This window comes from Echeneis naucrates, chromosome 5, assembly GCF_900963305.1.
Source record: "Echeneis naucrates chromosome 5, fEcheNa1.1, whole genome shotgun sequence".
Lineage (NCBI taxonomy): Eukaryota > Metazoa > Chordata > Actinopteri > Carangiformes > Echeneidae > Echeneis > Echeneis naucrates.
Genome location: NC_042515.1, coordinates 13,181,871 through 13,195,171, shown reverse-complemented (window position 1 = coordinate 13,195,171; position 13,301 = coordinate 13,181,871). Strand labels below are relative to the sequence as shown.

Here is a 13,301-nt window from a genome sequence, read left to right as displayed (position 1 = left end):
CCATTATGTCTCATCTGTAAGTCTCCAGTGGAAGTGCTTGGAGTTGTGTAAAAGGATGTTTTAAAAGTTGTGATTAAACAAGACGTCATTACGTCATTTTGCAAAATCACATTATACAGTATAATGTCAATGTAAGCTTTAGATGAATGTTGAAGATGACAAATCTTTTAACCCTTGCACATTTTCATAATTTAAGCTCAGTCTTAGGGCACTAAAACCAACACCCCAACTTGAGCGTAGGCAGAAGGGTGTGTATGAGCCTCACTCTCTGGTGGAAGTTCGTGCCAGTGTGCAAACTCTGCCCAGTGGGCCCCACAGCCCTATGTGAAATGTGACACAGCCCTGGGTGCTCCTTTAAGGCATACCTTTTCTGTCTGTGTGCACAACATTGTGTGTGTGTGTGTGTGTGTGTGTGTGTGTGTACACTTCTCTGTGTGTTTCCAGGGTGGGGGGTCAGGCCTCCATTTTTACCAGGAGGTCTACAGCAGCTGTCCACTGGTATGTCAGCGGGAGCGTCACTCTGGTGATACAGGGGTTCAGAAGTGAGTTGGAGCAGCCGTGTGCAGTCTGATCCAGCAGAGTTTTCTCTGAGTGTCTCCGGCCTGTCCAGGACCTGCAGCCCCACTGCCATGGCGGACCAGTACCAGTACAACATCAATGAGGAGAAGATTGTGAAGGACAGCCACACCAAAGAGATCGATCTAATTAACAGAGACCCCAAGCAGATCAATGAGGACGTCGTGAAGGTTTGTTTAGCATGAAGGTGACATCCTGTGAAAGAAAGGATTAAGAACGTAAACCCTTTTTTTTTTTTTTTTTGGCCTGTGTGGAAGCGTGTGTGGGAAATGCACTTGTTGTTAAGAACAGGTTATTTTATTGTCTGGAAAAGCTCTAAATAGGCCGAGAGCTATTCCCATAGCCTGTGAAGAATGTGAAGTTTATTTTGGGAATGGAGTAGAAGAGTGTGAAACTGATACACTGCGGCAACATGTTTTATTTAGGCCTGACCACTGATTGTCTGCCGTTTTGACAACCATATTTCCACATATCAATCTCTGAGGAGGCAGGGCCAAATATACACAGAGATTAAATTTAGTTTGACTGAAGTTCATGTAAACATGTTGAATGGGGATGGTGTACGTTGACTAATGAGCTGGGCATAATGTTTGGTGTTTGCATGACAATAGTTGGAATGATTACAGACATGGGCATGGCAGATTTCAGACACTATCACAGATAGTCTATAATGATTTTAAAACAGGAAAATGTTGATTATACTAACTCAAGTTAAAGTTAGCAATAGATAATAACAATGACACAACACAAATTACTGGTAATATTTATAATATAATATATACTTATAATAGTTTTCTTTTTTTCCCGATATTTCTTCAATATATAACAAATTGGATGTATCCATACCACAACATTTACTTTGGACAGCTCTTATTTCTACAGATCACTGACTGTAGAACTCGAGTCCAGTCATTCATTCAAAGGATGATTGCAGGCTGCCATCTCAAGAAATCTTTACTTCCCACTCTGATCCTATCCAGTGGTCTGGAAGGAAAATAAAAAAAGCTTTTGTGCGATGTGTCTGCTTGCCAAGATTACTGGCAAGTTTTATGGCAAAGTCTCAATTGAGAATGCAATGGCAAAAGTCCAAAACAGCAGGTGGCACACGATGAAACCTGACAACAAATTGGACCATTGTTGCTCTAACGCATTTCACATGACGTGAACTGTGGCTAAGATTTATTGGAATGGCGCTTTTAAGGTGATTTGGACGCCGCTCAGTGACTCTGCTGGCGGCTAACTGCATTATATAATTTTTCATTACATGAAGTGCTGCAAAAATTTGACCCTTCACTTTACAGCTTTCACAAGACATTGGCATGATTTCATGACATTGGCAGTGCGTCCTCACAGACGTGTGTTAATGCAAGCCTCTTGAATTTCTTATTAGGTGGAATTTGAAGATGTCATTGCAGAGCCAGATGGTACGCACAGCCTGGATGGGGTGTGGAAGCTCAGCTACACCACCTTCACTGTGTCCAAATACTGGTGCTACCGGATCCTGTCTGCTGTCTTCGGTATTCCTGTTGCTCTACTCTGGGGCTTCCTTTTCGCCTGCATCTCCTTCTGCCACATCTGGGCCGTGGTTCCCTGCATCAAGAGCTGTCTGATTGAATCACAGTGCATCAGCCGCATCTACTCTCTCTGCATCCAGACCTTCTTTGATCCTTTCTTCGAAGCTCTGGGCAAGATTTTCAGCAAAGTGAGCGTAGTCATGCGCAAAGAAGTCTAAGAACTCCCACAAAAGTGTTTCTAGTATGATTGGATGAAGTGTGGTGTCTTTTTATACACCAGATACTCAATCCTGGCATCTTGCTTACTTCCTGATACTCCTCTTCCCTTGATAACACACCCATCATCAAGCCCTCTGCCCTGAGTCCTGACATGCCCACTGTGCCTTTGCCACTACAAGCTCTGCGACAGCTGCAGCGGGCAAGATGGTTCAGTGACAGCTCCGGCACTCACTGTGGGCTCTGTGCTCCTCAGCAAGAGAGAGGAGGGCCGCCCGTAATAAGGGGGTCTGTCTGCCCTCAGTTATTTTGTGTTATAAAAATGTGTGCCTTTTAATTCACAGCAAAGGAAATAACTTCCCTACACTGCTGCACCTTTGGATGATTGTTGCTGTATGCATTGCATTTGGCTAAAAGGTTCTGTTGACACCGTACGCTGCTATGTCCAATACTGTTTTTCTTTGTATTTGTTGAATTGAATTTGACACTTATTTGTGAAAACCTAACCTTATTTTATTAGAACCCTAAAAGAAGGAATTGAAAATGTTTACTATTTGTGTCCAAAAATATATTGTGATATATTTCCCTCTTAATTTGTGATTGATCATCAGCAACTATGAGACTTATTAGAAACTTGCCGATGCATCAATGAACTACGTTGGAAACCAGGTGCAGGTGCGCACCCTTTCCTTTTGTGATGGATAAAATAGTATTCATTTGACTGTTTATATTCCTGTAGAGTAGGGACCGGACTGTGAAACTCATTTCAATGTTCCACAGTGCTAATTTGATTTGGAAGAGAAGTTTAACACTCCTGTTGCTATTGTGAACTTGCAGTGTAGAAAATAATTAAAACTTCACACGCTTTACAATTAATGAAACTGTGCTTAAAAATAAAACACCACTGGTTGATTGGCAGTATATATTTGAAATGTTTCAGGGAAAACTTGACAATAAAAAATAGATTACTTACTTCAGTCAACTAACATGAGACTATGACCCACTAGAGGCTGCTGTTGTATATCTTTCATGTGCGTTGTGTGTGTGATCTGCTACAGAGAGGTCAGCTTCACCACACCCTTCTCTGTTTATAACCCCAGTTTGTTTCTTTTGGTTTCATGAGGTATGTGCCAGAAAATGTACAGGCAGAGTTTAAATGAGGGAAAATAACACACCAGTTCAAAGCCTTATCATGATTAATGAAGCGTATTAGGTGTGCGTGATTAGTCATTTGTCAGGTTATGTGGTCACATTTCATTAAAAAAAAAAGAAAAAAAAATATATATACATATTATTAAGTGCTTCAATCACTTTCTTTTCAGTGGAATGTGGAAATAATAACCACACAATCATTTCATCTGAATTACAATATTCTACACAGATTACACAGACTTTATTAAAATGAATAAAACATGCATTACATATGTATTTTACTAGAATTCAGCACCACACATTAATGCACATGGACATTTCATCTTTAGATAAAGTTTCATGGCCAGCAAACATTTACTGAAGATATTAATTCTGGATCATCTGCTGTCAGAAGCGACGATGCGGAGACAGTAACTGAAGAGAAAATACTCCAGATACCAAAATACTCCAAAAACATAATTTGCAAAACAATGAATTTGTGCATTATGGAAATACAGTACAATATTGTAAACATAATTGATGTCCACAGTTATTGGCAACTCACTCATTTTTGACGATGGAATTCACTGGCAAAGATTTTGTTGTCGTTAAAACGTGTGCATAACCCGATTTCGCTTTTCTCATGAAAAATCAGTACCATGAGTTGAGTAAAGCTTTGCTGCAGTCAGGAGGACCAACTTAGAAATTCATTAAGTAATCAACATGGTAATAGAATTAGAGCAAAATCCATGCCAGATAACACGGTGAGTTATTTCTTAAATACCTAAGCTATGAACTGATCTGAGGCTGTAGTTTTTAGTGTAGTTGCTGTGTAATGTAATGTCAGAGCGCCTGTACACAAAATACGATGAGCTGAAAAAGAAAGTGGAATTCTGCTCTGCAGCGTCTCAGTTAGCACCGATCATTGGCCTCATATGGACAGTGTATGTTGTTGTTTTTTTTTTTTGTACTGCTCCTCAGTACTACAGGTGATTACTGATGTGCAGCCATTGAAATCTACCTAGGTGGCTCATTTTCTTGAAAAAATCCCACAACTTGCTGAACAGCTTCAGGCTCAATTAGATCTGCAGCAAAGACTGCTGGAATGAGTTCACCGCTGGTTGACCTTTATTGTTGTGTCCTGCGGGATAATGCGTCAGGTCATACAGCATTGGGTGCTTCAAAATGACTCCAGAGACATCAGCTCAGTGACCTGTGTCCAGAGCACAAGTCTGTGATGGGTTTGGGTCTGAGACTGAACAGGATGTCAGGGTTTCAATGTGCTGAACTCAGTGATTTTATATAGAGTGGACGAAAATCCCACCAGAGCGCTTTCAGTAACCAGGCCAAGCATGTTGAGGAAGCTAACGAGGATCTAACGAGTACCAGTTAGGTGTAAATAACAGCACTGGCACTTCAGTACAGCTTCTTTTGCTCTTTATTTGTTTTTTTTTTTGACTTTTCAAAAATCTTTACCAGTGACGCTCGTGGCAGCTTACATCAAACGGAGACTCAAGTGACTTTTTACATATGCACAACCCATTGCAAATGGAACGAAGTGAACCAAAATGGGACACAGCATTTACTACAGGTGAGAAGCTTCTTCATAACTAATAACAGACACACAGACTCCGCAACCTTTACTGATGACAACAGCTGAATGAAAAATGTGTCAGGCCAAAGGAGGCAGGGCTTAAAATATTGATCAAACCTGTTTTTTTTTTTTTTTTTTTTTTCATTTTCTCTACTCTTGTAAATACGTACAATACATCGAAATACATCAGTGGATTGCTCGGCTTCTTCGATTATTATTGTATTGTTGTTAAACTTTTATTAACAAAATATCGCTCCTTAATTAGTCTGTACAACATTTTTCATGACACTTCACACTTTGTACTGTAAATAACTTTAATTAAAAAGCATTAAGACTTTTGTTGTCAATCATATTCTAGCCATGGGGCAAGAGGTATCTGAAGGAGTCGAACTGCTGGATATTTCGGCATGAGGAAGAGCCAGTGAGGGCTTATGTAGTAGAAGTCTGAGTAATGCTCCTCTGACTGCTAGTGCTCTTAATAACGAAGGTTGAGGAGTTGCTCTTGTGGCTGGAGTCAAAGTCACGCTCACAGCGGCACTGGGAGGACTTGAGGTAGTGAGTGGAGCAGCATAGAAAGTTCTGCCTAAGATCCTGGAAGAGATGTCCTGCAAAGCACATGTAGATCCAGGGGTTACAGCAGCTGTTGAGACTGGCCAGCAGCATGGAGATGATGAATGGCATGGCTGCAGGAGACGACAGAGAGAGAGAGAGAGAGAGACCCAAGTTACTGTACCATGACGTCAAAAATGTGAGATTTACAAGTCAGGGACAAACCAGTAGCTCGATATAAGGATGATTAATGTCTTCATGGGCTGGCTCCTGCTCTACTTCCATTTCCAGGAGAAAACGTATTGACATTCCTGAGTTTGTGCAGAAACATTCAGTTTCATTTGTGATGATTTATTTATTTCTATGTCAAGTAGTGCTTTTTAGTCATAGCAGCCATGTGGCTATATGGAAATGATCAGTATCCAAATGGATGTTTTTGCATTCTCATTAATAGATTAGCCATTAAATTTACTTCAAAATGTGTCTCACTGTGATGATCCTTGTTCGTTCTCCTTCAGTAAAACAATCATGTCAAATTTCCAAATGGCCCAGCACTTACAATCTGCAATGCTACTTTATAGCAAACTACTGAATGTTAATTAATTGCCAAATAGCTCCCATCTGTTAAATTTAGCTAGCAGGGTTTACCATCATCAGCATTAGCATTGAAATTGCGATCACGTTAGCATACTGACGATCAGCCTAACGAATTAGCTTGTGCTATTTGCAGAAGATTGAGGATACAGAACACAACTGAATTTAAATGGTGACCCGTTGGAACGAGCCATAAAGAAGAGATTTTCTGGAATTAAGACCAGGACAGGCCAAATTGTTCCTCACACACGGTGGTAATACATCAGTGCAAATAACGTTGGATGACATTTACACTACGTCAACTCCACTATCCAACTGACATTTGGCAAATGAATTTCAGATTCATGCAATGGCTTTGTTTCCTGTATTTAACGTCTGATTGATTGGTAATCTTTCTCTCAGCCTCTGCTCTTGCTATTCTCATGTACTCGCTAATGACAAGCCCTCCGAAGAAAACTGTTTAGCACAAATGATCTCTGGAAGGACATTACAGTCACAGACATGATGAAAATGAACTGATTATCAGCGTAGATTTTGAATTGAGAGACTGAAACAGAGTGTACATCATTCATTTAACCCTTCTTGTACAAAGGTCGAAGGTTTTGTGATCTGCTTTTTGGTGGGTATTGCAACTTGAAGTGAATGAAAATATGAACATTATTTTAATATTGAACCAACGATTAAAATAAAAGGACATCAATAGAATAGGCAATAGAAAACTTTCCACGCATCCTTCAGTATGAAACGAGCTATAATGCTGCTTACACTGGGGGAGTAACACATCACACTGAAGACAATGCCAAAGTCTGTAGGGTGGTTATCAAAGAGTTTTCTCTGGCCAAATGGAAGCACAGCCAGGATGCAATTTGAATAACATTGGAAACTATCATGGAAATGTCTTCAGTGAATTTATTCACAGGCTTTTTCGTGAGGGAATGATAAATCACACAGCCAATGAAAAGGCAGAATGCTCATTCTCTAGGTGATACATCTGTCTGACTGTCAGGGCTGATACTGGCAAACCCAAAGGACTCCACGGCAATTCATTAATGAGAACACTACATGATTATTCTTGTTCTTTCTCGAGAAAGAGGAGTTAGCCAATGTCAAATTTCAGTTTTTACATAAAATTATATCATTGAACAGTTTTTGAAAAATATCTTCATGAAACCATTTTGCTTCTATAATTGATTGTGAGGACACCATGTAAAGATGTCTTTGAAAACACAGGACACTGGGCTTTGTGGCTTTTAAGCACTTACTGTGGATCAATAGTACTCTGAGTGGGGTTCAGTGTCCAAGAGGAACAAGCGCAGAATGGGAAGATGTTTGTGTTGACAGATTTTTGAGGTTGTTTGAGTATCTGAGTCAGGGTTTAACCTTCAGTTGTTTTTTTTTTCCACATAATGAAATCTGACTGGCTGAATGTGAAATCACACAGGCCAACTACGGCCCTTTGACAAAGCCTGGAGGAATGGGGTGTTGAACTATTTTCAAATTTTGATCATATCGTCATATTGACAAGCCCAGTGGGGTTCCAAAGATGGAAAACTTCCATTTCACAATTCAAGCTGCTAGATGCAATAAACCAGTCTCAGTTGTTTTCTGGGGACTTGGAGGTATGTTGCACTATGTTGTAGTATGATGCAACATACAACACTTACACTGACTTCCTTTTATCTTAAGGTCAAAATTGCATTGACCAAACGGATGTGGCCACTAAACCACCAATACCTTTTTGGTTAAGAAATGCTTGGAAATATGCTGGTGGTGATCTGGTGATTGAAGATCACTGAGGAAAAATTATGTAAAAAATTGTGGCTCCCAACTGGCTCCATTTTATATGCTGCAAAATCACCATCAGATTTAAAGCTAAATGATAACATGCTGCACATTGTTTTATTTACCCAGTGAACAAGAATTTGTTGTTTTACAGAGGTAATGACAGACAAGCCTAGTTGTTTTCCCTGGTTCCATAAAGCAGGTGCTGGGTGCATTTTTGTGGACAGTACAGCCGTTTGAGTTATATCAGTCTAATTCAACACCCAGCAGGGAAGAGAATAAACACATTTCCCAAAATGTCAAACAAAGAACTTAAATAAATTATGCTTTTAAACCTTCTGGGGGATTTCTGAGTCATTCATGGCAGAAAGCATGATTGCTTTAGTAATGAGCCAGGGCGGAGTAAGTGTGTGTGAGTGAGTGTAAAAACGGGCCAGAAACAAGTATATGTGAATCGTGTTGCTGCTAAAGAGGTCAGTCAAGCAGGCAGTAGTACTTTAAGTAGTAAACTATTTATCTTGAAGCACCAATCTCTGAGATGTGGAAAGCACAGCTCACAGATCGCTTTATTAGATCATTTACAGAGGAGACTGTGGAAGTCATGGTGCTAGTCACTAGTCAGTCACTAGTGCTAGTCACATGCTGACTTTTTTCTGCATTAGAAAAAAAAGAATGAAAGAAACCTCTTTTTAATGGCTCTAATTATTTTTGTCATATGGAAGCCACCTATAAGAAATGATACATGTTTTCCAAAGTAAAATACAAAAGCAAATTACATAAAATTGCCAATGTAATAGGAACATCTGTATTTGACTTTTGTCAACTAAATATTTGTCTCTCATCTTTTTTATTGTGTAATCTTCCCACTGATACAAACTGCGAACATCCAACAATAAAGATTTCAAAGGAATGAATAAACCCCATTCTGACTTCCAAACTGGCAGCTACAACTACAATAGCTGTCCCTGTAAACTTGTACTTTCTGAAAAGATTTTTTTACATTGTGTATCATGAAAAATCTCTTTGGTGTGTTTTCAAACAGCTTCCTCTTCTATGCTTTCTGCCCCGGGCTCATTTTGCTGAGTGTAACTCTAATGGACGCTTTATCTCCATAGACACAGGTGACACACCAGTCTATCCATTGTACACAAACACAAACACGTGTCGCTGCCACTTCTGGCCTTTCTTGCTGCTGCTCACGTGGAAGAAAACCAGGAGGAATATGCACTCATCCACGCTCTGCTACAGAAAATGAATTGATCACTTTCATTGTGGGCTGAAACCTTTCTGCTGCTCTTTTCTTGATCCTCTGATTTTGAACGCCGTTGGCAGATGCCCATTGCTGTCATTTTGTCAGCACATCAAGCAATCTTTCAGCATTGAAAATGTGCACTTTTGTGCTTTGTGCAGCTGTTAAGTTCCTAAGTGGAAAGAGCTTGTGTGAACAATGCTGCTTGATGAGCCTAACAGCTTTCCACATCCAGTCAGCTAGAACCATTTCCACAAGGCCTGCAACACAAAGCCAGGCTGTTTACTTCTGCTTCTTGTCATTAGGAAGTCATTATTTCTTTATTTATTTTGCAAATTTAATATTTCTTTTATTTCAGTCTGCATGTGGCTGAGGGAGTACGTTTCACCCCTCAGCTTTGACTGAGGAACACCAAAAAACTGCTTTTGCTCAGCTCCAGAAATACACACTGATACAGACATCATTTGTCAAATGAGTATCGACTGTTTTCAATTAGATTTATCTGCAAAACCAAAAGTCTTCCCCACAATCAGACAAATTACAAGTATTGAGCTGGACAAATGAAATCTATGTGTCCTCTCCGCCTCAACGTGACGACTGATATTGTCAAATTTGGCTGATACGGGAGTGTCCAGCGGCCAGGCGGTCTGTGGGTGCACATACAGTATAGTACATGACTGATTAGTGGCCTATTGTGTTTAAATGTCAATGACACACTCCACAGTGCCTCACAGGCACAAACAGGAGCCGCCCGGCGCGCCGCGGCGCACACTAATTAGATTAATGATTAACCGTCAGGCGGCCTGCTCAGGCAGGAAGGCCACAGGAAACTTGGAAATCTGGAAGTTGGGAGTTTTTGATTTCTTCTTTCTTTTTTTTTTTTTTTTAATAGAGCAGGTGTATCATTTTGTAGAGTGTTATAAATTACACGTTTGAAAAAACAAACAAACATATGATTCAGTTAGATTTACAAAATATTAAAATATTAACAAAATATTAACGGTAACACACTCAAATATCACGTTGAATTGTGAACACGCAATATTGGGGAAAATGTAACCAGCAATGAAAGAAAGGTTCAGTTGTGTTTTGGTCTCCTCGCTCAGCTGTAGTCGGAGGGTGAAGCGCTCATATTGTGGCGAGCAAAGAGCCTCGATGCGCGCAGGAAGAGCAGACTTAGGCTATTTCCGAAAACACCCCGCCGTTTCTATTACATTCAGATGATGAAGCCGTGCAGACGGGAAGGCTTGTCAAATATAAGTGTGCTAAATGTGTGAACTTCTGTGAAATATATTATGAGCGCAGCAGCCTTTGCGCAATGCGCGCACTTCAACGCCAACCTACCCTCACGAGGTGCAGCTGGATCCCAGGCAGACCACATCTGGACGGAGAAAAAGGGGGTCCAGCAGACGATGTAAGCCAGGACGATGACAAAAGTCATTTTCACAGTGGTGATCTTCGCCTTGGAGATGAGCCTGACGCTGCTCACCCGGGCCAGCGTGTTGCTTTTGGAGGTTTTGGGCGTCAGGCTTATACACTGCTCCCGCCTGGTTTTCAGTTTAAAGTTTTGCCATATTTTGAAGCTTATCAAGCCGTAGCAGATGCTTAGTATGGCCACGGGAATGATATATATGGTGAGGCTGATCCATGTGATATAAGCTTTGGCCCCCCAGGGCTTTATGAAGTCGCCCCAGCAGTCGTAGACTCCTGATCCGGCTGATCCGACCTCAGTCAGGGAAAATATAAACATCTGCGGGATGCTGAAGAGCAGGCTCAGCACCCAGGAGAAGATCACGTAGAAACGGTCCTTCCTTCTGTGCAAAGAGCGGAGCGGCTGACAAATGGCCAAGCACCTGTCCACGGACATCAGGACTAACATGTAAGTGGACGCGAACATGCCGACGACCTGCAGGTATTTGACCAACCTGCACAAAAAGTCCGGCCCGTAGAAACGAAATGTGATGTCCCATATAAGTTGAGGGAGAACTTGAAAGACGGCCACCACCAGATCCGCGATGCTCAGGTGCTTCATGAAGTAATACATGCGGGACTGGCTGTGTTTGGTGGTGTGGATGGCCAGCAGGACGCACAGGTTGCCCGCCAGCGCCAGAAACAGCACAAGGGCGAGCACCGTCACCTCCACCTTGGCCACCTCCTCGTTGCGCTTCAGGGGGTTGGTCTGGTTCGGTCCGCCGGTGGCGTTCAGGAGAGTCGAGTTCCTCCAGGAGTCGTTGAATTGCCAAAAGTCACTTTCGTTGGTGACCCTTTCCATTGCCGCAGTCTTCCTCTGCAGATGCGTCAGAGTCGTGCAGTCATGCGATTGCCGACAGAAGCACTTTGAGGATCTGAGGTCGCCAAAGTCCTCCTGGTGTCCTCACAGGGGACAAGTCAGGGACTGACAGGTGACCAGGCTCAGGACATGTTCTTCAAGTGCATAAAAAAAACGTCTTTCACTCTTTAAAAATAATAATAATAAAAAAAATACACCTCACTCACCCATCAGTCAAACCCGGGGAAAATGTTTCCAGTTTTCTCGGCAATATGAAGCATCTGATCAAATGTGGCACCTGCAGGCTTCAGCCCAGACAGACAAAACAGCAAACCTGAGATGATGAGTCAAGCTCCAATGATCAAATGGGAATCACAGTGAGTTAATCCAAACAATGACAAGGCTTCTTGTTGGGCAAAAAAAAAAAAGAAGAAGAAGAAGAAGAAGAAAGAAATCAATGTTTGCCTTCAAACGCTGAATCTCTGTATGTAAATAGAACAAAATTCATGAAAAGCAAAAAGAAGATGCATCGAAGGCTGAACGCCTCATCACGAGCTCTGGTCCCGGGCAGCACCACAGCGCTCAAGACCCTGTTGTGTGTCTCCACTTCAGTAAGTAACGCTACTTAGTGTCTCCCACGGCCGCCACTAGGTGGTGATCCGAGCCATTCATAAAAACAAAAAACAAAAACATGCTCTGCAGCTCAGACCTCAGTCCCACACAGTCTGCTGTGATCTGATGGTCTGATGCTGCAGAGTCAGAAAGGAGTCCACAGTGACGTGATAACCAGCACAATCCAGCTGCACTGTGTTGAAAAGTGGGAGCAAAAGAGACTAAATATGCTTCCTGGAGACTTTTTAGAGGAACTCCAATCTCAATTTACTTTAATCAGAGTATAAACTATTTAAAGGTTGAAAGCAATTGGTATTATTGAAATCAACTATCACGGGGATGTTTTTGAAGAACAAATGAAAATCCTCTGTCTGTAAATTGCCTGGTCAGTCTTACGACTGGACAACCTCAGCCATTCTTTTTAAAATTGAAATTTAAAAGTAAATGTGTTCAACAGTGTGATGCTATCATGGCAGCACTGAAGCCGTTTTAGTATTGGTGAAAGGAAGGATGTGTTTGCTGGCACTGGAAGTATTTGTGCTGAGAGCTTGTACCGGAGAGGCAGACCAAAGTCTTCTTTTGTTTTTTGTCCTTGTCTAATTACGTCTTTCACTAGACTTGGGATTCAGTTGCTTTAACCTGTGGGGAAGTCTTATGAAGCTACTGAGATAACAAGCAAACTGCGAAACAAGACAAGAACAACAAAAAACTTCATAATTAGGTGTAAGTGATAGTGAAGATCGCAAGATTACAGAAGACAAGTCACAATGATTATCTGTGACCCTCGCACATGTGGGGAAGAACAAACAGCCACATGAGGCTGGAATTTGATTGGCAGCGGTCTGTGATGAATATGTTCGAGTCCGGCTGTGAAATTCCAGTGATTCTCGTCAACACACATTTCTTCGCTCTCTCCCCATGTGTGCTGTGAAGGTACAAACCTGGAGTTCAGGGAACAGTGCTATTACTTCACTGCCGAATGCGATGGCTCAACACATAGTATAATTTAAAAAACTGAGAGCTGTGATGCATGAATGAAGGGGTCATAAGGCAGATATTCTTTTGGATAAAACCGGACAGATTAAAAGGCAGATAAAAGGGAGCACCAAGTGTAAAAGCCGTTTGTCAGTGCTGCTGCTACCCCGTGGCACAGAAATTATCCACACCATAAAACATATGACAGCTGACATTTAGCACCTAATGAAGATTACCAAC

At 41.5% G+C, this 13,301-nt stretch overlaps 2 protein-coding genes across 2 annotated transcripts; one reads left to right on the top strand and one right to left on the bottom strand.

The window, feature by feature from the left end:
* Positions 1 to 457: 457 nt before the first annotated feature.
* On the top strand, positions 458 to 3,727 carry cav3 (caveolin 3). Its single transcript, XM_029502510.1, has 2 exons — positions 458 to 746; positions 1,967 to 3,727. Exons 1-2 carry the CDS (start codon positions 630 to 632, stop codon positions 2,306 to 2,308), a joined length of 459 nt encoding a protein of 152 aa, XP_029358370.1. The 5' UTR covers positions 458 to 629; the 3' UTR covers positions 2,309 to 3,727.
* Positions 3,728 to 5,151: 1,424 nt separating this feature from the next.
* On the bottom strand, positions 5,152 to 11,477 carry oxtra (oxytocin receptor a). The gene is made up of 2 exons (XM_029501718.1): positions 10,550 to 11,477; positions 5,152 to 5,714 (listed from the first exon to the last, which is right to left on the bottom strand). The coding sequence occupies exons 1-2, from the start codon at positions 11,475 to 11,477 to the stop codon at positions 5,461 to 5,463; spliced, it is 1,182 nt and encodes a 393-aa protein (XP_029357578.1). The 3' UTR covers positions 5,152 to 5,460.
* Between the last annotated feature and the right edge of the window lie 1,824 nt (positions 11,478 to 13,301).